The sequence below is a fragment of the Miniopterus schreibersii genome (genome assembly GCF_964146895.1).
Source record: "Miniopterus schreibersii genome assembly, chromosome: 3".
NCBI classification, from domain to species: Eukaryota; Metazoa; Chordata; class Mammalia; order Chiroptera; family Miniopteridae; genus Miniopterus; species Miniopterus schreibersii.
In genome coordinates, this window is record NC_138103.1 from 10,764,956 (window position 1) to 10,790,593 (window position 25,638).

At 58.2% G+C, this 25,638-nt stretch overlaps 2 protein-coding genes and 1 long non-coding RNA gene across 13 annotated transcripts; 2 read left to right on the forward strand and 1 right to left on the reverse strand.

Annotated features, from left to right (window-relative positions):
* The first annotated feature begins 2,703 nt into the window (after nucleotides 1–2,703).
* Nucleotides 2,704–8,810, forward strand: RAB26 (RAB26, member RAS oncogene family). Of its 4 annotated transcripts, none has more exons than XM_081131751.1 (9): nucleotides 2,704–3,068; nucleotides 4,208–4,318; nucleotides 6,730–6,771; nucleotides 6,856–6,922; nucleotides 7,056–7,108; nucleotides 7,484–7,549; nucleotides 7,632–7,688; nucleotides 7,782–7,858; nucleotides 7,966–8,810. In XM_081131751.1, exons 1-9 carry the CDS (start codon nucleotides 2,874–2,876, stop codon nucleotides 8,066–8,068), a joined length of 771 nt encoding a protein of 256 aa, XP_080987877.1. In that variant the 5' UTR covers nucleotides 2,704–2,873; the 3' UTR covers nucleotides 8,069–8,810. The 4 variants fall into 4 exon arrangements, with proteins under 4 accessions (XP_080987877.1, XP_080987876.1, XP_080987875.1 ...); XM_081131750.1 differs by having other exon boundaries at nucleotides 7,761–7,858; nucleotides 7,966–8,804; XM_081131749.1 differs by having other exon boundaries at nucleotides 2,714–3,068; nucleotides 7,772–7,858; nucleotides 7,966–8,804.
* A 434-nt stretch (nucleotides 8,811–9,244) lies between these two features.
* On the reverse strand, nucleotides 9,245–9,985 carry LOC308554409. The gene is made up of 2 exons (XR_013998406.1): nucleotides 9,598–9,985; nucleotides 9,245–9,377 (listed from the first exon to the last, which is right to left on the reverse strand). It is a non-coding gene; the product is annotated as an uncharacterized lncRNA (long non-coding RNA).
* Nucleotides 9,986–10,208: 223 nt separating this feature from the next.
* On the forward strand, nucleotides 10,209–25,548 carry TRAF7 (TNF receptor associated factor 7). 8 transcript variants are annotated; one of them, XM_081131255.1, is made up of 21 exons: nucleotides 10,209–10,323; nucleotides 14,362–14,480; nucleotides 14,727–14,784; nucleotides 16,824–16,915; nucleotides 19,299–19,415; nucleotides 19,911–20,003; nucleotides 20,191–20,224; nucleotides 20,875–21,058; nucleotides 21,155–21,283; nucleotides 21,988–22,205; nucleotides 22,283–22,356; nucleotides 22,581–22,629; nucleotides 22,711–22,838; nucleotides 23,024–23,106; nucleotides 23,847–23,886; nucleotides 23,990–24,106; nucleotides 24,195–24,317; nucleotides 24,496–24,615; nucleotides 24,703–24,834; nucleotides 24,916–25,035; nucleotides 25,201–25,548. In XM_081131255.1, exons 2-21 carry the CDS (start codon nucleotides 14,400–14,402, stop codon nucleotides 25,213–25,215), a joined length of 2,007 nt encoding a protein of 668 aa, XP_080987381.1. In that variant the 5' UTR covers nucleotides 10,209–10,323; nucleotides 14,362–14,399; the 3' UTR covers nucleotides 25,216–25,548. The 8 variants fall into 8 exon arrangements, with proteins under 8 accessions (XP_080987381.1, XP_080987379.1, XP_080987383.1 ...); XM_081131253.1 differs by having other exon boundaries at nucleotides 10,236–10,323; nucleotides 21,155–21,289; XM_081131254.1 differs by lacking the exon at nucleotides 10,209–10,323 and adding an exon at nucleotides 13,767–13,785 and having other exon boundaries at nucleotides 21,155–21,289.
* The last annotated feature ends 90 nt before the right edge of the window (nucleotides 25,549–25,638 follow it).

Here is a 25,638-nt window from a genome sequence, read left to right on the forward strand (position 1 = left end):
ACCACCTACTGGCACTCTGAGCCTGCATACATTCACTCCCTCCACCTGGCAAGTTTCTCTGTCTCCTGTTCTGTTGGACTCCTGCTCAAACTTCAAAGCCCAGTGAAAATGCCCCTCTTCCACAAAGCCTGCTCTTACTACTTGATTACACTCGTCTTATCATTGTACATTGAAGCACATTCTGCCTTAAATCCTTGTTAACAATGACGTGTCCTCTTGAAGTGCTAACCATGTTTCTAACTCACATTTCTTTCACCAATTTAATAACTGTTTATTGAGGCCCAGAGCCAGCTGCCAGGGATACGGCAGTGACCAAGACAAGAGACTTCCTGTGCCCAGACAGCTTACATCCAGATGGTAATACAGATGGCAAACAGAGGAACAAAGAGACACAAACCAAAGATTAAGAGGACTGCTGGAAGGCACGGGAGGCAAGGGGGGCTGGCTGGAGTGGCTCAGTTGGTTGAGTGTCGTCTAGTGAACAGAAAGGTTGCTGTTTGATTCCCAGCCAGGGTACATACCTGGGTTGTGGGTTCAGTTCCCAGTTGGGGAACATACAGGAGCGTACAGGTGCATATGGGAGGCAACCGATAAACAATTGATGTTTCTCTCTCTCTCTCTCTCTCTCTCTCTTTCTCCTCCTTCCTCTAAGAATGTGCTGAAGTGAGAATGAAAAAAAAAAAGAGAGAGAGAGAGGCAAGGGGGTGCTGTGATGCAGGGGCCCAGAACTCCCTTTTCAAGAGAAACCAGAGACCTGGAGTTTTACATATATTCTCCTAATTTTAAAGGTTGCTCTGCTGCTCTCAGCTTCCCTCCCCTCCTGCCTTCCCACCCCCTCTAGCATGCCTACCTCCTCTCTTCCTGGTCACCCCATCAGCACTAGCTTCCCCTTTCCCCCACTCAGGCTGCCCTACCTGCAGTCTCCACCCCTAGGGCACCCAAACTCCACATGGCTCCATGCCCTGGGGGTGCTCTGGGCAGTGGCTGACAGAAGAAAGTAGGGAGCTCACTGCCTAGGACCCTGGGTTCAGTGGGCATTTGGCTAGATGAGACCCTGAGCCAGCTACCCTGAATGTGGGCTCCTAGGGGTGGGACATCTGGAGTCCCCAGGGCCACAACAGTGGGAGTCTAATGACCCCACCCCAGGCCCCTCTACCCTCACATCTGGTCATTCATTGGCCTGGAAAAAGTGGAAGGCCAGAGGAACAAGACAGGAAAGAAGGCCAGGGATTTCCTCAGGTTTGTAGCCTAGCTATGACAGGGTCCTAAGGGATGGGTCTCCAGGGGACCCCTGGGTCCACCCTGCCATGAAATAATTTATGCTCTCTGTAGCCAGAATTCCCAGGTGCAAATCCTGTCTCTGTTACTTCCTAGCCTGGCTCCCTTCCCTTCTCTGGCCCTGTTTTCCAATTTGAACACTGAGGATCATAGCAGTGCCCACCTCACGGGGCAATTTTGAAAACGACGTGTGCCTGGCACATGATGATGTTCAGTGAAGGGCAGTTTTCCACAGTTTTTCCTGTGCAAGTCCCTGCCAGGTCCTCTGGAGGAATTGCTCTGCTGGACAGAATCCCTCCATCTGTTTTCCTAGACCTCTTAGTCTGTGAGCAGTGTCAGCCCAATATAATTATTTGCACTCTGGGCACTGCCTGCTGACAAGGCTCAGGCCTCTGAAGGGCCCAGGGTTCCAGTGATAGTTGTCACATGGGGTAGAGGGTAGGGGAGCAAGGTCATCCCTTCAGCCTCCAGAAGAGTATGGAACAGAAACTGAACCCAGGGGTGCTGCCCTCTGTCTGCACCTACTACTCCTAAACCCTGGGCGAGGGGCATCTTGGTTTACTACTCCCAGGATTCCATCTCAGCCTCATTCTCAAAACCCAGAGTATCTTAGGTAGGGGTCCTAGGACAGAGCTCTAGGCAGCCCAGGTGGGGAGGAGGTGTCAGGTCCTGGAGAAGGGTCTGCCAGGGACCAATGTGGGGTTTTGATAATCAGCACTTGGCTGCTTGGGGCCAGAACCTGGTGATGAAAGTCAAAGGGCCAGCCACTGCCTGGGGGAGGAGCCTCCCACCCCCTTCATCAACCAGATTCTTGAGAGCAGAGGGCCTGCTGCTGGCTGTGACACTGACTCCCCTTTTCCCAAGGATCCTATGACATCAGCCCAGCGGGCAGAAGGGCCCCTGCCAGCTCAGCCCTGACACTCAGCGGTGCCTGCTAAGTCCTGCTTCTGATAACCAGCTGTCTGCTGAGCCCCAGCCCTTGGTGCACCCACGTTTGTTTGCCAAGACCGAGTGTCGAGGCTTCCTGGACTCGCCTGCCCTGGAGTAGAGGGAGGCTCTGCAACAGACCAGGTGGCATCTCTGGCTGAGAAGAGACAGAATTCCAAGGGTGCCCACCCTCCATTCAGGCCCACTGCCTCAGCGCCCCTACCTCAGAGCACTCCCCTTGTCCCAGGTGGAGATGGTCCGGTGGGGGTCACTGCGCAAGAGGCAGCGCGGGGAGTAGTGGCGCACAGTGCTAAGGGGAGCGACAGGGTTCCCGCAGGTGGGCACAGCTACAGCTGCGCCCACGGGGCAGAGGCGCACCAGCCTGGTCCTCCTGACTCCGCCTCCGGGGCGGCCGGCTCATTTGCATGGCCCCGCCTCAGCGCACCCATTGGTCGCAGCGGTGGGAGGCCGGGGCTGAGTGGCCGCGGGGCTGTGGGGAGGCGGGGTGGGGCTGTGGAGAACCCAGAGCCCAGGATGCCGCGGCCGCCGCCACCGCTGCGGGACGGGTTCGGGTCCGAGTCCTGGTCGAGCTCCGTGGAAGCAGGGAGCAGGGCGGCCGAGTGTGCGGCGGCTGCAGTGGGGGCGCATTGAGTGCCCACCCACCAGCCATGTCCAGGAAGAAGGCTCCCAAGAGCAAGGGGGCCAGCGCGCCCGCTGCCTCAGTGCTGCTCGCCGCCAACGGGCCCCGGGCGGCGCGCCCCGGGACTGCGCGCTCCAGCCCCCAGGCGCCGCCCAACGGGCCCCCGCAGCCCGGCCTGCCCTCGCTTGGCGGTTATGGCGATTTCTACGATGTTGCCTTCAAGGTGAGCCGGGCACTCCCCACCCCCATGGGAGCGCAGCAGGTGGTGTCTGGCGGGAGCCGATCCGGCGGGGGTCCGGGGCAGGGGTGCAGGGCCCTGCGAAGCCTCGGCGCGGAGATGGCTGGAGCTGCTAACAGCGCATCGCGCGAGCGCGCGCGCGCACACACACACACACACACACACACACACACACACACACACAGCTGGCCGACCTGGGTTTGGGATACCCAACAGGCCTGCTCCCTACCCCACCCCCAGGTAGCAGGTCAGGACTAGGGGTCCCGCGGAAGTCAGAGCCGGGTGCTCTCTCGCCGATCTTCAATGCCTCCGCCCCCGCTGAGGCCCCAATCTCATCATTTACCATATGTTGCTTTCCCTCACCCCCAGGGTCTGTGGGTCTCCTCTTTTCTAGAGGGCAGGGAGACTAAGAAGAGGTTTGCCAGTGGGTGTAGAGCACCGGAGCCTCCTCCAGGCCAAGGCGGAAGCTTGTGAAATTGTTGAGGGTTGGCAGGACCATCTTTGGGTTTGGGGGGCCTTTGGCAGCAGGCTGGGGAGGGGTGCGGGAGGGGTGGAGGAGGGGTTAGGCTTGACTGCCCCTCCCTGTCCACAGAGCGGTTTGGGCCCCTCCTCCTGCCCAGATCTGACCCTCATGTGGCACATTCCTCCTTAGTCTGGCCGAGATTGGAAACCCTCTGGCATAGAGGCCCCCACAGGCCTCCAGGAGGTCCCTAGCCACCTCCCCCCAGGCTCTGCTCTCCACCAAGCCTCAGATGCTTTCCTTCTAGATCAAGCAGGTGTCTAGGGCCTGGAGGTGGGGGTTAGGTAGGGCCTTGGATGGAGGTAGCTGCACCCACTCCCCGCTGATTGAGATAAGACTCTTTCTGGGATAGAGGAGACAGAACCTTGTAGAGGTAGAAGCTGGAGGTGCAGGTCGGCTGGGATCATAGTGGCTGTCCCTCCCAGTCCTGAACCCAAGTCCTGGGGTCCACCTGTGGGCCTGGGATGCCCCCCTCCACTCCTGCCCCTCACCAACAGCCTCTCTCTTATCAGGCCAGCTCAGGGAATACCAGACACCCCTCTGAGTGGACCAGCACCCTGGTCCTCTCTGCCCCTAACACCTCTGCCCCTCCTGCTCACCCCAGGTCATGCTGGTGGGGGACTCAGGTGTAGGGAAGACCTGCCTGCTGGTGCGCTTCAAGGATGGGGCTTTCCTGGCTGGGACCTTCATCTCCACCGTGGGCATCGACTTTCGGGTGAGAGTGGAAATTGATACCCTGGGCTCCCAACTCTAGCTCAGAGTTCTCACAACACCCCCAGCAGCTGGTTCTCCATTATCCCATGGCACTTACAGGCTCATGAGGTGGAGCTCCTGGATGGATCCCTGGATCCCAGGGTCAGAGTGGTTGAGGTGGGATGCCTTCACTATCAAGTTGCCTGCCTCCTGACACCCCAAGGGTCCTGGAGACAGATGGTGGCTGCATCTGACCAAAGCAGAGATGGTACCCTTGTGCCCAGGGCCAGCACAACCCTGAGGCTCTATCCTGTGCCCCCAGGGTTATCAGAGGGAACTCAAGGTCCATGTCCACTTGAAGGCCAGAATCACTGCCCCACTGTATAAAGGGGACCCTGAGGTGCCAGGCAGGCCATCCAGGACCTGTGGCGCTTGAGTACAGACCCTATCCAGCAGCTGGGGAAAGAGTATTACCTAGAGACTGGGGGCTTGCTTGGGGGAAAGGTCCTTGTCCTTGGGTGAGGAGGCTCATGGGAAATGCTCCTACACAGTTCTCCCCTGCCAAAGTCCCCTTACCACCCCCTCTCTGAGGGCTGTGTCCTGGGATTCTTCTGGTGCCAAAGCCCTTCCAGCAGCTGATGGGGACCATGGCCTGAGGCCTGCAGAGCTCCAGCATCAGAGCTCCCACTTCTGCCCACGTGCCAGTGCTGAGGTGCTGTTTAGGTGCTGGTGTGTTCTCAGCAAATCCTGAATTTGCATTTTTCTCGCCTTTTAATTAGACCCAGTTGTTTTGAGATTGGGAGGCCCATTCTGGGCCAGGAAAGGGGAGCGCCCTCCAGTATGAGAGCCATTCTCTACCCTGTTTGGGGGACAAGGTCCCTTCAGGTTCTCTGGAAGTATAAATGTTGAGGTGCCAGAAGGGGCTGTGGTCCCAGGGCAGGTGGTCCTTTGCCTGTTCTGGCCCTGCTCCCCCCCTTCTCACCTCCCTCTTGGCTCTGAGGCAGGTGATGAGGGAGGTGAGGCAGTTGGTTCATACCTCTGTTCCAGGCGTCAGGGAAGGTGGGGTGTCCTCCCCAGCCTGGCAGATGGCTGGGCTTGGTTCCCTGGAGACCCAGAAGCATTCTGACAGCAGCAGTTTGAAAAAAGGGAGAGTGACATTCCAGCCACCCCCCATCCCCACCCAGCAGATGGAAAACGGAGTTGGGCCACACCCTTCAGGGCTGACTGGTGAGCGTGGCCAGGCAGCAAACACACCGTGAACACCCATTGTATATGTGGCAGAGTTCTGCACTCCGGTTATTGCACTGGGCCCTGTCCTCAGGGAATGCCATTCTCATATGGAGAGCAGTTTTTAAATGAGAACAAATGTGCCCTGGCTCAGTTGGTTGGAGTCTTGTCCTGTGGATGGGAAGGTTCAGGTTCAATTCCTGGTCAGGTCACATACTCAGGTTGCGGGTTCAGTCCCCGGTTGGGGAGTTTACAGGAGGCAACCAATCAATATGTGTCTCTCACATGGATGTTTCTCTCCCTCCCTCTCTAAAATCAATAATAAATAAATAATAAAATAAATTAGCACAAATGCTCTTAGCCTTCACTCTGGGCCAGGCAGTTCTCAGTGCTTTTCCCATAGTAGCTGAAAAGTGATTGGAGCAGACATGTGATGGGTACCCTGATTATCCCCATTTGTGGATGGGAAAACTGAGGCACAGAGTATTAGTAATGGACCTAAAGGCACATGGTGGTTGACTTCCAATGTCATTCAAATGCCTTTAAGCAAAAGGAGCAGAACGTGCAGAGCTGAGATGCCAGTGGCTGGTAAGGGGGCTGGGGTCTACACTCTAGGGAGAGTGCAGGAGACAGGTGTGTGGGATGAGGCTGAATTGGTGGGCACCAGGGAGAGGTCAGGCTGGGTGAAGGGGTTGGGCTTGAGAGCTGCTGGGGGAGGGCCAGAGCAACTGGATTCAGTGACTGGTGAGTGGTGGCAAGGGGCAGTGGTGCTGGTGGGGTTGTGTGCCAGGCTTGCTGGGTGGGCAAAGAACAACCTGGCCCAGAATTAGACACTGCCGGCCATGGAGGGCGGCAACCTGAAAGTCCATCAGTATGGCCATCTGAGCAGGAGAGAGGCCTGGGTGTCCTTGGAGCATGAGTTATCAAGACGGGCTCACCAAAGGCCCAATGGAGAGCTGTTCTGACTCCAGGACTTGGTTCAAGGGAAAAGTGTTACCTCCAAGGAGGTGAGGTCAACCAGGAAGTGGGTGTTGGGGACAAAGCCTGGCCAAGTGAGGGGCAGACAGGTTAAGAATGAATTCAGGGGCTCATCAATTTCAAGCTCAGTCCTGAGCCCCATCCCCCCCTTGCCCATCCCCTCCCCCACCCTGGCCCCTGCCACAACATGGCACTGGGCCCATTGCTGGTGTTGGCTGGTTGTTTCAGAACAAAGTTCTGGACGTGGATGGCACGAAGGTGAAGTTGCAGGTGAGACAACTGGGAAAGGGTGAGTTGAGGGCACTCGGGAGGGACTGGGCAGCCCTGACCACTAGCCTGTACCTGTCACTGCAGATCTGGGACACTGCTGGCCAGGAGCGGTTCCGCAGCGTCACCCACGCCTATTATCGTGATGCACATGGTGAGCTCATGGGCAGTGTCCCAGGGCAGGGAGTTGGGGCTGTGGTCTGTGTCTGTGTGTGCCCTTTTCCCTAGGCTTCTGCTCAGAGGGTTGTGGGTGACTGGAGGTGTCCTCACTGGCCCTCTGCTCCCAGCACTGCTACTGCTCTATGATGTCACCAACAAGGCTTCCTTTGACAACATCCAGGTCAGTGGATTCCTTTTGGGTTGGTGAGTGTATGTGGAGGGGTGGTGACAGGCCATGATGGGGCCTGACCCCACCTCCAACCTCCTTCAGGTAGATGGCATCAGGGTCTGAGGATCCTGACAGCAGGGAGGGGGAAAGAGGGCCCCTCTGGGCTCCTGGTAGCCCAAATTGAGAGTGTGAGCTGAAGGTGGCCTGGGTGACCTTCCAGCTCCATTAGTCCAACCACCTTGGATACTTGTCAGGGGCACCTCAGTATGGCACGCAGCTAAATTTCTGGGCCCTTCCTGTTAGAGGCACTGTGTGGGGTGTAGCTTAGTGAGGCAAGGGGTATGGGGAACACCAGCCTCCAGCCTGGTCTCAGCTCCCCCATGACAGGCCTGGCTGACTGAGATCCAGGAGTATGCCCAGCACAACGTGGTGCTCATGCTGCTCGGGAACAAGGTGGGCACCCCTGCCTGTCCTCTTCCTCTGGCTCTACAGTGGGTGCGCCCCAGGCCAGCTCTCACCAAGACCCCTGTGTCAGGTGGACTCTGCCCAGGAGCGTGTGGTGAAGAGGGAGGACGGTGAGAAGCTGGCCAAGGTGAGTCTGGGCAAGGTGGGTGGCTAGGGGGTGCCCCCTCTCGGGCTGTACAGCCTGGGCTGTCCCCACCAGACTGGCAGCAGCTGTTTGCAGGAGTATGGGCTGCCTTTCATGGAGACCAGTGCCAAGATGGGCCTCAATGTGGATCTGGCCTTCACAGCGATAGCAAAGTAAGTCTTGTCGGTCACCAGGAAGACCTCCAGATCCAGGTCCAGGATCTGAATCCCCTTGTTGGGTGTTTAGGCCACCCTGTCCCATGGTCACCCCTGCCCCACAGGGAGTTGAAGCAGCGCTCCATGAAGAGCCCCAGCGAGCTCCACTTCCAGCTGCACGACTATGTCAAGAGGGAGGGCCGCAGGTCCTCCTGCTGCAGACCCTGAACCTGGCTGGGTACAGCTCCTGGAAAGCTGGTCTACAGGGCCCTCTGACTTGTCACCCAGCTCTCAATCCCAGGGTTTCCAGGACTCTCAGGCTGAGCCTAGCCCTTCTCTTGTCTGGGATGCAATCTATATAGCTTCAGTCCTAATAAACAGGCTCCTGGGAACTAGTGGGTCTGCAGCCCTCTTTCACCTGCTGCTGCCTGAGAGCCCTACCCCAAGGCCTTCACCAGAAAGCAACTGTGCACGGAACCTGGTGCTCTCTGCTGCCCCCTCTGGGACATACTCAGCTTTTAGTTTAGGCAGCAGTGCCTAACCCCTTAAAAAGCCAGGTCTTCAGCCGCACATGCTGCCCAGGAAGGGAAACGCAGGACTCCTGTCCTTGCCCCAAGCAGAGGGCTTCACTGAGAATCACATATGCTTGTGCCAAGGACTAGGGGCCCATGCTCCCAGCCCACTCAATAGGAGGCCCTCGTTCAATCTACAGTCTTTCTCTCATGTTCCCTTGGAGGATGCCAAGATGGTGGCTTTTTAATACAAAGAATACCATATGGTAAATCACAGAAATGTCTGGTAAACTAGGACTGCCAGCAATTGCCGGTACTGACTAGGGTACCATCTTGGCACCACTGAGCCCTGTACTTGGCGAGATTCAAGCTGAGGGGGCTAGTAGTACACCTTATACTAAAATCTTCAAGCCTTTGTTTTCAGTCCTAGTGAATAAAGTTGTGTTTTCTGGATTGCCTGTCTTGTCTGTTGAAATCACCTTTTAGAGCTCTTGGCAAAGCCCAGATCCTGACTTCAACACTAAGAGGGTGGCATTCCCTCATAACCAGGTTGTCAAAGAAAGCAGAGAAGGGCTGCCTGGAAGCCCAATGCTGTCCAAGGAGCACGCGGTAATCTGGGGGATCAACTCAATTTCCCTCCATAAGACACAAGAAAGCACTCAGTGGCCAATTAATCCTGTTAGTGAGGAATTAAGATTTCATGACACCCCCTAGAGCAAAGGCACAAAAAATCTTTTTTTTGGCCTTAGAGTAAAAAATGGAGGTTGTCTCAGCAGCTGGGAAGTATGAACTTCCATTTTCATGCCTCTACCCTTTCCCAAGGTTGCCCAGGGATGAGTCGGTCCTCCCATTGAGTCCTCTGGTGTTAAAATAAAGACTCTTGCACCCCCAATCAATTCATACCACCTTTGCTTTATTGCTGAGCACTTCAGGTAGACATGGACTACCTCCAGCCTTACCGCCAGCTGCCGGAACTGACTGACGTTGATTTACATTCAAGGTCTCCAACCAGGTCACCAATGGCACTGAAAGGCAAATAGTGCCGAAATTTAGACAGAAGCCCCCTCTCCCCATCTGTTTTCACCCTCAGACCCACCCGCCAATGGGAGGGGGGGCACCCTGAAGCCTCAGTCTTGCAAAATAATCAGACTGCATGTGCAGTTTTCATACGAGGTGTCAGAAATGAAAGCAATTCATCATAGGCTCTGAGCAGCATCGGGAAAGCCAGGCCTGGCCCAATCTTACCTGTAGGGAGCTGTAGATCTGGAGGTTTGGACTTCCCCGCCGGAATTGCGGAACGGGGCAGGCAAGGAACACGTGCCACGCTGAGGACCACAGGGGAGCTCAGGCCGGGGCTGGACCCCCGGGCCATGCCGGCCTACGGGTTTGGGCGACCCCCTCGGCTTCACTCGGTGCCCAGTTCCTCTCCAAGCGTGGCATAAGAGACAAAAAAAAAGACAGACTTTCCTCAACCTTGTACTTGATCCCAAAAGAGCGAGAACGAGCGAGAGTCAAGCTTTTATAGAAACTGCCCCGCCTCCGCGATTGGACAATCGCGGCGGAAGTACCTGCCTCCCCACCCCCGCTCCGGAGACGCTCTGCTCTTTACTCCCTGTTTCCACCAAAAGCGCCTAGGCGTTTCTTCTGGGGGCGGCCTTCCCTTTTGCAGAGGCAATTAAACCTGTGAGTGACGGATATACAGAGCCAATCAGACTCTGATCTGCTACATAGAATGATTCTGAAGTTGCCAATCCCGTCCCGCGACATCCGAGCCGCCGGAAATCGTAGTTTCTGAAGAGTTGTGCTTGAGGCGGCTGCCGAGGCCACGAGACAGCGGGAGAACTACAAGTCCCAGAGGGCTCAGCGCCTGAGCACTTCCGGCTCGCGCGTCTTGTCCCTTTCCCAGCCAGCGGCTGTGGGGGCACGATGAAGAGGGAGGGTGGCGCTGCCACTCCCGGCGGCCGCGGGCGGGTGAGTGTCCGCGCGGCGCGCCCGACCCGGGGCCCGCGCCTCCGGGCCGCGCGGCGGGGCGGGGCAGGGACGGGGTTCTTCAGGGTCCGGAGAGGGGTTGAGCCTTGGGGGGCGGGGCTGAGACGGAACGGGGTCTCCGCTCCTGTCCCTCTCTTTGCCTGTCAGCTGGTCTATCGCTCGCTCCATTCTTTCTTTCTCTTCCTCTTTATTAATTCTTTCTTCCTGTGTTTATTGAGCGTCTCCGGGGTACCCGGCACTGTTGTAGGCGCCGGGAGACCGCGGAGAGCGTGATCCCAGTTCTCATAGGCTCTTCTGGTGTAGGATTTCTCATCTTTGCCACTGTTGACACTCAGCGCCAATCATTCTCTCTGCTGTGGCTTGTAGGATGTTGAGCTACATCCCTGGTCTCCACCCAGTAGATACCAGTAACCTTCCCACCCCCGTTGTGACAACCAAAAATGTCTCCAGACGTTGTCAAACGTCTTCTGGAGGACAAAATCCTATCCCCTTGAGAACCGGTGATCTAGAGAGGGGGGAGGGGCTGATAACATACAGACAAAATCATGAGGAACGTGATAGGTGCTATGAAAGAAACAGGGCGCTGAGAAAGAGAGTACTGAAGGCTCCTGAAAAGCTTGGGGTGGGGTGGGGAGACCTACAGCAAGCAGGCTGTCCTAGAAGTTGCTGGAAGAGCATGCCAGGCAGAGGGAGCCAGATGTGCAAAGGCCTGGTGGTGCTGGAGGAGCTGCCTCCCAGGCAGGGCTTGGCCCCTAGTGGGGACCTGCATCTGACCACCCTACTGCCCCTGACTTCAGCATGGCCAACCTGGGCCACCCACTCCACTGGGTGCTAGCCACAGGACCCAAGTGGGTGGGACTCCAGCTACCTGATCCTCAACCCCTCTGAGTGCTTAATTCCCAAGGGAAAGTGAGGGCAGCAGATCCTGGGCTCTCTCCAGGGGGTGGGCTGGGGAGGGGTCCCCAACTAGCTGGCGTGCCCTCCCAGGATGGCTGCTCAGAGAAGGGGTCTGGTGGAGGCTTTCCTAAAGAGGGATTAGAGCTCTGCAGGTGGCTCTCTGGTTCCTTATTGGACAGTGAGCGCACCCAAGGGCCCCAGGAGCCACTTGGATATGAACATGGGTAGACAAAGACCCCCTGGACCCCTCCCCTGGGCTCCCCTGAGGCCCCTGGAAACAGTCAGGGTGGGGACTTGGAGGGAGCTGAGGAGAGGAAAGCCTTTTCTCACCCTCCCTACCCCCACCCAGGTCTCCCTAACCTGCCCAGCCCTAGGCTTTTTCCAGTTTGGCAGAGGCCAGGCCCTCAGGCTGATGAGGATTCTTGCTCTAGTTGACAACATTCTGACTGCCTTAGAACCTCAAGCTGACTGATGGGGGGAAGAGGCCTACTGCCCTGGGGGGCCAGGGCACATCCCCAGGACAGCTGGGCCCAGCATCCCTATATCTGGGGTTTTGGCCTGTAGGGCCGGAAGATACTATAAGGGGAAGACTGTTATTGCAAAATGCAGCCCTTAGGGGACTGGGCTGAGAGCATCTTGCTCAATTTTGAGATGCTTAGCAAGCAATCACTGCGTTCAGGGCTGGGCGGGGCACAAAGATGGGGGGTGCTGGACTGCAGCCCCGGTCCGCCCACCTGGCTGGGGCTGTATGCTGAACCCGAGTGAACCCGGAAATGCTTCCCTCCCTCCTTCCCTGGCTCAGATTGACTCTTGGGTGAATCCTGTAGGTCTCTCACCAGGTTGTGTGTCCAGGGCTGTGGGCCTGGCCACTATTGGCCTCCCAGGACTTTCCAGTGAGCCCGGCATGCCTTTCTGTTTACTTCATTTTATAGCTAGGGACAGCCAGATGCTTGTTCTCCCAGACTGCAGCGATAGGCGCTTGGGCATGCTGAACCCACAGGGGCTGGTGGGCTGGCTGTGGTCCTCGGGGGAGTGCCTGCTGGGGTTCTGGCCCTGGACCTCGGACACTGCTTATTGGAGCCATCAGCTGGCCTCTTGGCCCTGGGAGCTTGCAGTGGAGGAAGCAAATGGATTGTAAAATGCAAGTCAATGTCAGCCAGTAACCTCCCTGTGAGTCCCCACCCTCCTCTCTGCCCTGTGGGTGCTGAGACAGGAGCCAACCTTGGGTTCCTGAAAGGGCGGAGCCTTTCCACTCACTGGTTGAGTCCTAGAGCTCCTGCTTAGAGCTCTCTGCGCCTCACCCTGGCCAGGTGTCCTTACCCCAAGCAGGGTGGCCTCCAAGACTTCCTGCTTAGAGTGGAGGCCAGCAGCAGTGCTGGAGGTGAGGCTTCACACCTCTGCCTGAGGGCCTGGCACTATCCATTCCCAGGAGACTCTACCTCTCCCCCAGAGGACAAGCCACTAGACAGCCTGGTCTGGGGCACACAGCCAAACCCCTCAAGTTACAACAGGGGTAGCAGTGGACAGGATGGGGAGGCTGTGGCCAAGCTCTCAGGATTCCCTATCTAGCTGGACCCAAAGGGCAGTCAGCACAAGATGGGAGTGGTACCTGGTGTCAGTGCCATCTGCAGGGCCTGAGAGCAGGGCCTGAGAGCCGTCCCAGTAAGGACTGAGTCGTGAAGGCTGGGAGGGTGATATTGCAGGTGGCATTTGAAGGGGCAGATGGGGAGAGAGGGATGAGGAGACAGCAGGAATGGCAGGTAGCTCATGAGTACAGTGTGGGGACACAGGGCTCAGGAACCAGCCCCTCCCTGCAGACCCGGAGGCTGGGTTGGGGGACCATTGGGTAGACCCCAGGTCCTACTGCATTGCTGTGGTGTGTAGGAAGGGAGACATTGCCAGATGGGCCAGGTCAGGAGAGGCTAATGGAGAAAGTGCCAGAAACAATTGGACTGTGCAGTTACCCTCCATGCTGTACTCACCTGAGTTGGGAGCAGAGAGTGTCTCCCTCCTCCTCCCACAGTGTGGGGGGCTCAGCAGCCTTCCACCTGGAGCCCTTCTCAGTCCCTTGGGACTTCCAGACAACAGGATAGGGTTGTAACAACAGGGTGGGTCCCCCCCGCCTCCCATACCACCACTGGGAGCAAAATGAGCCTGGCCTCCCTCCCTATGGGGAGCCCAGGTTCAAGCCTGGGCCTGTGGCTCAGCACAGCCGACTCCACCACAGTAGGGGCAGATGGGGCTCCTGGCTGCAGACTGCGTGTGAGGCCTAGCAGTAGGAAGACCACTGGAAGGGCGCCTCCTGATAGGGCCACCGGAGGCTGGGCGCTGTCTGGCAGTAGAGCAGCGCTTCCTGCTATCCTCAGTGTCTCTAATCTGTTCCCTCTTCTACAGCATGCCTGGGCCTGGTCAGTGCTCCCGGGTGACCCTAATCCCTGTCTTCTAGGGGGTAGAGTGGTTGGAGTCCTGGGATGATTCACACTGCCACCAACCCCTGAGATCAGAGTCACACAATTGGGGGGAAAGGGGGCATCCTTTGTTTCCAGGGTGAGTGACCTACTCAAGGTGAAGAGTCAGCTCCTCTCTCTTGGCCCCTCCTCCCCCTGCCTAGAAAGGGCTTTCTCTATGTGATGAGGCTTGTTAGGAGTTGGGCTCCAGGTACATCATCCAACAGGTTCTCTAGGGCATGGCCAGTGTCTCTACCATCTCTGCCATCATGGCAGGAAATAGGCATGTAACTTGGTCACTCTGTGTGTGCCCAGCCTTGGTCCTTGAACCCAGAGGAGCTGACAGAGCATGGGAACGGGGAGCTCCCACCTCTGGGTAGGAGCTGGGTGGGCATTTTCAAAGGGTTAAACCTTAAAGGAAAGTAAAACTGAGTGCCAGTTGCCTGCCTGCACCCAGGGCCTCCTCCCTTCCTCAGACCTGTCACACCTGGAATGGGAGGGAGGGGAAGAGACTGTCTGAGTGGATCTGCCCTTGTTGGTAGTGGTGACGGAGAAAGGTGGAGGTATGCCCCGTGGTGGACTGGTCAGAGCAGGCCTGCCATGTGGAGCAGCCCTGGCCAGCTGACAGTGACCTGGCCACCATCTCTAAAGCCCCCGCTTTGTGCTCCATCCACAGGGGACGCTGCCAGAGGACCCTAGATGCCTCTCTAGAGTATGAGCTCAGGCAAAAACGCCTGGTACAACCGCTTCTCTGGGGGACCTACCAACCTTCCCACCCCAGACATCGCCACCGGGGTAAGGGGCACCCTGTGGGTAGGGGTCTGCCCTTTGTGCAAACCCACAGTCCAGGGTTCCCCCAGCAGGGCTTCCAGAGTAGTCTACTCCCTACCTGGAGGTCTTGTGGGTGGGCTGTGACGTGTGTGTGGGTGGTGTGCCCATGATGCGCACACGTGGTGTGTTAGTGTGAAGGCCTGTCATTGCATGTCCACGTGTGTGCATGTCCTCTCTGGAGTCAACAATTCTCATCAGCTCTCTTTCCAGACCAGAATGGAAACGACCTTCGGGCCCGCCTTCTCAGCTGTCACCACTATCACCAAAGGTGAGCCTGTGAGGCCAGGCCAGCCCAGCTAGGCAGAATCTGGGCACCCCTAACTCTACCAGGGCCTGTGGGGCCCTTCTTAGTGGGGTGGAGAGTGGGAGCCGGCACTGGAGGGGGCAGCTCGGCTCAGCACCCCCCCACCCCCACAGCTAGGCAGGATTCTGCCGTTTTGCTCCCTATGGCTCTGCTCTTGCCACTGTGTCCTCCCCGCCCCACCCCCTGCTCCTCCTTCCTGGTGCCTCGCTCATCACCTTTCCAGGGAAGGCTCTTTAAACTGCCCTTGCACCCCATGCACACCTGTCACTTGTCACAGTGATCCCCCCTCATTCCTGCCCCAGGCTCCTAGCAGCCTCCAGGTTTGGGCTTGGGGAATGAGTGGGCACAGGTAAGGGAGAAGTGCTCAGGGGATCCTTTCTCTGGTCTGGTCCCACAGCTATGGCTCCAGCGCTGTGTGTTCAAGGAGGTCGTGAGGAATTGGCACTTTAGGGTACAGCTTCCTTCCCAAAGTCATAAGGGCAGCAGGCCCTCCTGGCAGGGCCAAGGTCTGGGGGTAGTTTGTTCATTTGCCTTTTTGGCACTCAGCCCCTCGTAGGAGCACACCAGCTGCTAACTGGTTTTTTAATTGCTTTTCCCTGGTGCCCTTTGGATGCATATGACAGTGTGGTCACAGGGCCACTGCACACGCCTGCTCACATCAGCTCCTCTTTGTCACTGGGTGACACCCTCAGGGGCTCTAAAAAGGCACTCTTTTTTTCTTAGATATATTTTCCTGAGGGAAAAAATAAACATCACTTCTAATTTCATCACCCAAGTAACTTTCTTAATTCCTCATCTACCTGTAGAGATGGTACAGCCTTGTCACAGCAGTTGAAAGCTCCCAGGCAGTGAATGACAGGCCCATCTTGCCCTTGTCCCACCCAGCTACCCACTCGGTGGTAGGGATAGGTCAGAGCCAGGCATGAACAGTTGCCTTGTCTGGCCCCTCTCATTGCATATGGGTGAGGCCCAGTCACAGGGTAGCCTATCAAAGCCTATATCATAAACCCAGGCCTTTGGAGCTGGTTGTTGTGACATCTGGGCCTGGCTGAGGCCTGAGGCCAGTGGCAGCCATTCCTAGCCTCTGACTGCCACCTGCAGGGCTCTGAGGGAGGCTCCTACATGGACCCCTGACCAGTGCCTTCTTAGGGCAGCCAGGGTGACAGGCAGTAGGAGAAGGGCAAGAGCCTTCAGTAGCCCTCCCTGGAGGAAGCAAGAAGGCTGGTGGCCAGCTCTAGGTTGCGGGGGAGCCAGGGGAGGAGGTGGGAAACAAGTGGTCCTAGAGCACTGGGCTGCTGTCTTAGCCTCTCCACATGCCACCTGAGGAGCATCAGACCTCTCCATGCCTCAGTTTCCTCTATGGACTGAGGCTATCAGATAACCCACCTGTACCTCAAGGATCACATAAGATGGTGTCCCAGCTCCTGCCGGTGACCTTAGGTATAATCACTCAGGTGTTGGCCTTGAGCCTCAGCTGGGCAAAGTGGCCCCAGGGTCGGGCTGGGTTCTGAGAGCTAGTTGTAGAGGCTGAGAGAAAACCCCTCCACCATCACTCCCAGCCTGCCTGGGAGCTGTAGGGCTCAGTGCTAGGACTGTCCAGGGCAAGCCAAGCCCTGTGGCAGAGCTCTAGGCACTGTTTAGACCTGGGGAGGCCACCTGAGCCTGCACCCTCCCCACCTGCCTTGGTGCTGGGGCGAGCTAGGAGCTAGGGATGGTCCACAGAGCAGGCTGGGGCTCTCGCTGGAGGCACTGGGCCAGTTTATGTTGTGCCCTGCTCAGGGATGGGATATTTCCCAGTTGCCCCCCAGCCTAACCCTAGTCAAGTTGCCCTCAAATCCAGAAGGAGGCATTGGGAGCCAGCATGGGCAAGAAAGCTTCCTAGAGAAGACTAACCAATTATCTAGCACAGTCTCTGCCCCTGCCTAGCCCAGTGTCCGCCACAGTAAGTCAGGCCTCCCTCTGTGGCCCACACTCATGGCATCCTGGCCCTCTTTTCTTGGCAGCGGATGGGACCAGCACATACAAACAGCACCGCAGGACACCCTCCTCCTCCAGCACCCTTGCCTACTCCCCTCGGGATGAGGAGGACAGTATGGTAGGTCTGGGTCCCACTCATCCCTCCCCGCCCCACAGGAGCCTGCTGCCATGCCTTCCTGCCCGGGGCCAGGTCCCAGGAGAAGCTGGAGATGGGGTGCTCAGCCTCGAGGAGCCCTTAGCTTCAGCCTGTAGTGGGAAGTGAGCTGGCAGGACAGAGGGCTAGTACGTGTGGACACCCTAGGCCCGAGCACCAAGGCTGGGTTGCATGGGAGAGGGAGCCATCAGGGACTGCTGGGCCAGAGAGTTGGTGTGTTTGGCTCCATCTTGAGTGGGTGGAAGCCACAGAAACATCAATCCAATTCCCATTTTTTAAGTCCCTGTGCTGCCCAAGTGGAAGATGAGGGGTGGGTTGCCAGGTAGAGGCAGGAGCTCTGAGAAGGGGCTCCTGATGCGGGAGACGGACCCCAGCAGGTGGGGCAAAGAGGACAGGTCAGCAGGGAGGGCCTGCAGGGCCCATGCTGACTGGGGAAGCTGGAGAGTCCCCTGCTGCTGGCTCTGCGGAGTGAGAAAAGGGTTCAAGGCAGAGTGGGGGCTGGCTGGCAGTGCCCAGGACATGGCTGGGGTCATGGTGGACATGCCCTCCCCGTCTGTCCACGGATACTCGTCGCTGGGCTCTGGGCCTGCTCAGGAAAGCAAGGACTGGTTCAGGTAGGGGTTGGGGGCACATGAGCATGCTTGAGCCCTCCTGCCACTGACCTTGCACCCTGCTTTCTGCTTTCCCTTGGCAGTGGCCCCTAACACTCTCTTGGTTCTCCTACTCTCCCAGCCTCTAAGGCCCGAAGGTTTCTCCTCATGCTGGGCTGCCAGGCCTTTCTTCCTCATTTAATAGGAAGAAAACAGTTTTCTTAATTACTGGAAAAAACATACCCATGTGCCAGGCACTGCAGTAGGCCTCCATAAGGACAGGTCACACAGTGTGCCCCACTCCTTCCAGCTCTTCCTGCCTCAGTCTCTACAAGCCCTGACTGGCCCACAGGAGTGTGGCTGGGATCAGAAGGCCCACCCTCTCCCTGAGGCCTCCAAGGAAGCGAATTTCCTGTGTGTGTGGTTGTGATCCTGGCACTTGGTGGCTTGAAGGAGGTGGAAATGTGCTGTGAGGGCCTTAAGGCCATGGCCACCTGGGCACCTTCTCTGTTGGCTGCTGGGCCCCCACAGGCTGTCCCTCCACCTGCCCTGGGCGGTTGACAGTGTCAGCCCCCTCAGTCAGGAGGGTGGGCAGGCAGTAGAGAGCAGAGCCAGGCCGGGCCTGGCTTGCTTGGCTCAGCTCCTATCTGGACCTGCTCTTGCCCTCTGGTTTCCACTGCTGCCCATGAGGATGGTTTGACTCACTTCCTCTGACTTTCCCCTTGCATCTCGTGGCATTTCCATGCAAACTCACCACTTGGGACACTGTAAATGGAGGTGGGCACAGTATTGGTGAAGGAGATGCTGTCTGTGGGCACACTAGGGACACAGGGGTCTCTGCTCCCTTCACTTTGGAAAGCAACCCCCTGGAACTGGCCTGGCCTCTGCAGAGCCGGCACTACCTGGCCAAGCCTCCCTCTGCCCCTGGTGGGTCCAACACCCTAGGCTGGTGGGGAGGGGATGGTCCCAACAGCTCCCACACCCACAGAGGCTCAGAGGCAGCTGGGCCCCAGAGCAGCCTGGACCAGGAGAGGCCTGTGAAGTCAGGAGGTTTGTGGCTCATGAATGAGGCTTCTGACATGAGGGGAGGAGTGTGTGGGAGCAATGGCTCTTGAACGATCTCTTCTGGAGGGTTCCAGGCTTGGAAGGAAGGAAAGGACAGTTTCCTACCCCAGGATTCCCCCAAATCCTCATCTTCGGTGGCCCTGGCCAAGGCAGGCACCCGTGACTGTCCCTCCTACACTCAGAAGCCTGGCCAGGGTTCAGTGGGGGTGTCCCTGCTTTCCCTGGGAGCCTCACTTGCCTGCCCAGCGTGCCTGGCCAAGGAGGCCAGGCAGGAGCTGAGCCTGGAGGGCACCTGGAGCCCCTTCCGGCCAGCCGTCCATTCCCTCCGCTCCAGCAGTCGGGGCTGCAGCTGCCCTGGGATTGGCTGCTGAAGATGCCCCCTCTGCAGCCCACATTCCCTCACGGGAAGCAGGAAGCAGGCCTAGCGTGTCCTCGCAGAATTGAATAGCAGGAAGTCTCTCCATTTACACAAAGAAAGTTGGCAGACGTGAGCGGGCGGCCCACCAGGGCCTGGACCACTGGGCAGGAGGGGGCCTGGGCATTGCACCGGCTCCCCCTATACCACTGCCCCTGCAGCCTGAGTGAGCACCCACTAGGATGGGGTGGCCCTGGGGGGCCCACTGCCCTCAGTGTGCACAGGGGCTTGGCCCTGCCCTCCCCCTGGCTGACGGGTGTCTGTCTCCATGCTGCAGCCCCCCATCAGCACCCCACGCCGCTCTGATTCAGCCATCTCCGTTCGCTCCCTGCACTCCGAGTCCAGCATGTCCCTGCGCTCCACGTTCTCGCTGCCTGAGGAGGAGGAGGAGCCGGTAGGTGTGGTGGCCACAGGGTGGGCTCAGCGCAGAGGCCTCCAAAGGACCCTTACTGTCCTGTGGCAGTGGTGGGGGGCACTTTCCCCTTGAGCACAATGAGGGGGTGATAGGGCCTGGTTAGGGCCCCTGTCTTCTCTGGTCCACATCAGGGACCCCAGGCCTGGTCCTCTAAGCGTATTCTTCTTACTCCCCACCCCAGGGGCTGCCCAGGGACCAGTATCAGGAACCTGTGTGGGGCCCTTTCTTGTTCCCATCCCAGGTAGAGGGTAGGTGCTGGCAGGCTGAGGGCACAGCTGGAGGAGTCCTCCCTGCTTGGGCCCCCTCAGGTTCAGGCCTAGCCCTTGGATTCAGCAGGATCCTCTTGAGATACACCCCAGCTGTGGTGCCTCTACCCTGAGAGAGTAGCTCAGGCCTGTAGGGGGAGGGGCTGGGTCCCCCCCCCCCCATGTCAGCTCCCCTGGGCCCGCCCTCACCTGCCCTGCCTGGTTCTAGGAGCCACTGGTATTTGCTGAGCAGCTCTCGGTGAAGCTGTGCTGCCAGCTCTGCTGCAGTGTGTTCAAGGACCCTGTGATCACCACGTGTGGGGTGAGGCTGCCTGTCCCCTCCCTGACCTATGCACCACCTCGGGGTTGGGTGGGCTGCCAGCCCCATCCATGCGGAATATGAGCCTTGGTCACAGGCCTGGTCTGGGTCCCCAGCAGGTCCCCTCTGCAGTGGGCATGGGGTGGGGGTGACTATGACTGTGCCCCAACTCTACCCATTGTCTCCACAGCATACATTCTGTCGAAGATGCGCCTTGAAGTCAGGTAGGGTCCTTTCAGACCCAGGCCTGCCCACCTTGTTCCCCAGCTGGGGGAGGGCCCCTCCAGGGAGGTCCCAGTCCAGGCCTAGCACTAATTGTGCCCCTGGTGCATGGCAGCTTCTCCCCTAGTCCTGCACAAAGTGTCTCTGCTGCCGATGGCAGTAGCCCCTGGCACACTCGGGCCAGGCTCAAGACGTTGACAAGCAGAGCAGTAAGACCCATAACTCGGGCCTCCCAGGCTGCATACCCACTCTCCCGGGTAGAGGCTGCCCTCACTGCCTTGCAGTCTCGAGCCTTAGTAGCATCCAGGCACCGGTGCTGGGCCCAGGGCTGGGTCCCCTCCTGCACTGTCTCCAGCCCTCTTGGCCCTGCCCCATACTCTTGGGTCAGCTGAGAGGCCTTCATTCACCCAGTGGATATTCTTGGTGGCCTGGCCATATACCCCTTCCTATTCTGGGCACCTCAGAAGGGCAGGTAGACAGGTAGATCAAGCCCCCGATAGAGGCTCAGCCCACCAGCTAGAAGAGCAGGTTCCAGACCACTCAGCAGAGAACAGTCTCGCCCCTGCATAGCCTGGCCACTGTGCTCGGGGCAGAGCTACCAGGGAAGGGGCTGGCTGGGTGGGTCATGGGGTCAGCATGCCCTCCCCTCCAGAGAAGTGTCCTGTGGACAACGCCAAGCTGACGGTGGTGGTGAACAACATTGCGGTGGCCGAGCAGATCGGGGAGCTCTCCATCCACTGCAAGCATGGCTGTCGGGCAGTAGGGGTCGGGAAGCCCACCGTCTTTGAAGTGGACCCCCAAGGGTGCCCCTTCACCATTAAGCTCAGTGCCCGGAAGTAAGTGCCCCCATTGGCCCCCAGCTCCCCAACGATGAGGGCTGTTAAAAATGGTGCCTCTGGGGACTCAGCTGCTCTGTGTCTTGCTTCCCACAGGGACCACGAGAGCAGCTGTGATTACAGGCCTGTGAGGTGCCCCAACAACCCCAGCTGCCCGCCCCTTCTCAAGATGAACCTGGAGGCCCACCTCAAGGAGTGCGAGCACATCAAGTGTCCCCACTCCAAGTACGGGTGAGTGGGCGGGGGTGGGCTCCAGGGGGCTACCCTGGAGCAGGGGTGGCTGGGCAGGAGGGTGGGTGGGACTGGGCTGGAATTCACAGTCCCTCCTTCAGCAAATCTTTGTTGAGATCCACCTGTGTGCCGGGCACTGGGGAGACAGCCAGGGTGTCTGGGGAGATGGACCTTAGCGGGAGCCACACCGTCGACTGTGTAATTACAAACTGAGGTACAGGTGCTGCAAAGGAGAGACCAGAGCCCTATGGGAACACAGAAGGGTCAGAGTGGTTGGGGAGTTGGGGGTGGTCAGGGAAGGCATGAGATGAGAGCTAACGAATGTGTGGGCACGTGCCAGGCAAAGACCAGGGCAAGGGCTTCCGACAGCTGGACCAGCAGGGGTGGACTTGAACAAATGGCCAGTGTTGAGAGCAGAGGGGAGGTGGGATGGGGAAAGAGGCAGGCTGATGAGGGGTGAGAAAGAGCCCTTGAAGAACTTTGAGCAGGAGTAGAGTGATTGGATACCATTTGCAAAGTGGCCTGCTGGGTGCTGGTGGGAGCAGGAGAGATGGGTGGGCATGCAGGTATGGAGAATATGGGGTGTAGTGGGCACAAAAGTGGGATTTGAGAGATTTTTAGGGTTGGGGAGGCAGAGGGAAGGGTCCTAATGGGTAGGCAGGTGAGCAAGGGGGCAGGCAGCTATCCTGTCCTTCCAGGTGCACGTTCATCGGGAACCAGGACACGTATGAGACGCACCTGGAGACCTGCCGTTTTGAGGGCCTGAAGGAGTTCCTGCAGCAGACAGATGACCGCTTCCATGAGATGCACGTGGCGCTGGCCCAGAAGGACCAGGAGATCGCCTTCCTGCGCTCCATGTTAGGCAAGCTCTCAGAGAAGATTGACCAGCTGGAGAAGAGCCTGGAGCTCAAGTTTGGTGAGAGCCTGGCCCAGAAGTGGTGGGGGGCAGAGCTCCTCCTCCTGGTTCCTGACACCCTCTGCCCTGCCACTCAGATGTCCTGGATGAAAATCAGAGCAAGTTGAGCGAGGACCTCATGGAGTTCCGGAGGGATGCATCCATGTTGAACGTGAGCGGGAGAGAGACAGATACAAGGAGGTTGGGTGGGGTGGGGGACACAGGACTGTCCCTGTGGTTGGGCCCCAGCCAGCAGGAGGCTTGCCCTGCTCAGGATTAGGTGTTTGTACTGTGGAAGACTGCTGCTGCCCCAGCCCTGCCCCAGCCAAGCTCAGGCTGGCAGGCAGGGGCACTGTGGAGCCACAGCCATCATGCTCTCTACTCTTGGCCTTGCAGGATGAGTTGTCCCACATCAATGCACGGCTGAACATGGGCATTCTAGGATGTGAGTATGGGCCCACTGCTGCTCCCACCACTGTCCCCAAGGCCTCCCCATGTTCCTCACCAACTGCTCCTGTCTTTGCAGCCTATGACCCGCAGCAGATCTTCAAGTGCAAAGGAACCTTTGTGGGCCACCAGGGCCCTGTCTGGTGTCTCTGTGTCTACTCCATGGGGGACCTGCTTTTTAGCGGCTCCTCTGACAAGACCATCAAGGTGGGTGGGATCCCGCCTAGGTGGGCTCTGCAGCCTGGCAGGGTGAAGAGTGGGTACTGCCCATGGGTGGGTCTTCCTTTCATAGGCGGGGCTTTCTTCCTAAGGATGGCTTCCTCATTCCCACCATGCCACCCCTGGCATCTGACTGATCTTGCTGGGACCCACCTTGACCCTGGTCTCTGCAGGTGTGGGACACATGTACTACCTACAAGTGCCAGAAGACGCTGGAGGGCCATGATGGCATTGTGCTGGCGCTCTGCATCCAGGGGTGAGTGCAAGCATGTGTGTATCCACTGACCACAGGGTCCCACACGGAGCTGGGGACATGAGATCCCATGCTGCTGCCCCATGGATTGTGAGCTCAAGCCTGTATAGCCACATGTCCACATGTGACTGTGTCTACCCCTCCTGTGGGCACTCATGACCTTGAGCAGGACTCCGTCTCAGGTGGTAGCATGTGGACCCTCCACCTCTGACACTGTACATTCACAAAGCATAGCCTTGGCCCTGGAGTGCCTCAGGAAGCCAGAGGACAGAGGTGGGACATCATAGAGTGGAGGCAGAAGCTCGGCTATCTCTGGTCTGGGCACAGCTCAGGGACAGGACCATAAGCAGCTGGCTCAGCCACCTCCTTGCCCCCAGGGTGGCCCCTTCTAGACCTTCCTCCCTATCTTGTGTCAGGAGGTTGTGTATCGTGGGCATGAGTGAGTGAGAGAGAGGGATTCTCGATCATAGGAAGTAACAGCTTGACTGCCAGCAGCAATAACTGGGTAATTACCTCTCAGCTCATCTGTCAGACACTTGCCAGGCAGGCACCGGGGTTTGGGCCTCCACTTCCAACATCCCCTCACTGAGTCCGGCATACTGAGACTGGGCTCAAGGAAGCAGCAGTGGCCTTGGCATTGCCCCAGGCTGTTGATTCCTGGTGGCCAAATCTACCTCAGACTGCAGGACAATGTCAGTGAGAACAGTGCCTTCTGCTCTAACACCTTAGCTTTGCTTCCCCAGGTGCAAGCTCTACAGCGGCTCAGCAGACTGCACCATCATTGTGAGTGGGGCCTGTGGGAGGGGCCAGGCCACACCATGCCACTGGGGCTGGGCTCAGGGCAGCAGGGCTGGTGTCTGAGGCTTCCTGTCCCCCCACCCACCAGGTGTGGGATATCCCGAACTTGCAGAAGGTGAACACAATCCGGGCCCACGACAACCCGGTGTGCACGCTGGTCTCTTCGCACAACATGCTCTTCAGTGGCTCCCTGAAGGCCATCAAGGTCAGGCAAGGCAGTATGCATGCATGTGCCAGACATCGGGGTGCCAGATGCCTGACCACCCAGCCCATGCTTACAGCCATTCCCACAGGTCTGGGACATTGTGGGCACTGAGCTGAAGTTGAAGAAGGAGCTAACAGGCCTCAACCATTGGGTACGGGCCTTGGTGGCTGCCCAGAGCTACCTGTACAGTGGCTCCTACCAGACAATCAAGGTACTCCTGGTGGCAGGGCCCCTCCCTGTACCAATACTGCCTTGCCCCCTCACCACCAGGGCAGGGAGACCCTCACACATCCTGGGTGGTGGGTGGGCTGCCCACGGTGCCTGAAGCCCCAGAGGCCCTGGTGGTGAGGCACCTGGCCTGGGACCAAGTGGCCTGCACTTGCCCATAGATCTGGGACATCCGGACCCTCGACTGCATCCATGTCCTGCAGACATCTGGTGGCAGTGTGTACTCTATCGCCGTGACGAATCACCACATTGTCTGTGGCACCTATGAGAACCTCATCCACGTAAGGGTGGATACCTAGGGGCAAGGCCTGACTCTGGGCCCCTGTTCTCCTGTCTGTGTCTGTGACTTGCCTGTGCCATCACTTCAGGTGTGGGACATCGAGTCCAAGGAGCAGGTGCGGACACTGACAGGCCACGTGGGCACCGTGTATGCCCTGGCGGTCATCTCGACGCCAGACCAAACCAAAGTCTTCAGCGCGTCCTATGATCGGTCTCTCAGGGTCTGTGCTGGCCTGGTAACAGTGGGAGGCTTAGGGCAGGTGGCCATGCCTGGGTGGTCCTCATGTCTCATGTGCCCCCAGGTCTGGAGTATGGATAACATGATCTGCACACAGACCCTGCTGCGTCACCAGGGCAGTGTAACTGCACTGGCTGTGTCCCGAGGCCGTCTCTTCTCAGGGGCTGTGGACAGCACTGTGAAGGTTAGTGCCTTGGCTGGGGCCATCCAAAGGGGCTGGCTGCAGGGTGTTGGGGGTGAGGAGCCAGCAACCCTGGGCAGGTGACAGTGAAAGGCAGGTATGAAAGGCAGGTGGTGTTGGGGCAGGATGGCCAAAGGGGCACCTGAAACAAGAGCCCTTCCTCTACAGGTTTGGACTTGCTGACAGAATCCAGGCCAGGTCTTGGCTTCTTCTGGGCCCACCCTAGGCCTGTCCAGACCAGGCTGGCCACATGGGTGGTCTCAGGGTCTCTGCCTTCCCATTTGGGGATAGGTGGGCAGGCTCACCTGGCCAGGCAGTACCCTCCCGATCCTGCACCTGGCAAGCCTCCCTTTGTCTGGCTCTGTCATCATTGCTGCCAGGTATAATACTCACCGGTCCACCCTCCATCCCCATTTCTGATGGACTATGGGGCCTTTTTACTCACCTTTTCTATTGTTTTTAGACTGTACATAGATTTGATTACTTCTGATTGAAATAAAAGCTGCACAGACTGTGGCTATGATTGGGGATGGTCCTGGGATGAGGGAGAGGCTGCCCGAAAATACGGATGTGTCCAGGCACCACCAGCCAGTGGGAGGGAAGCTG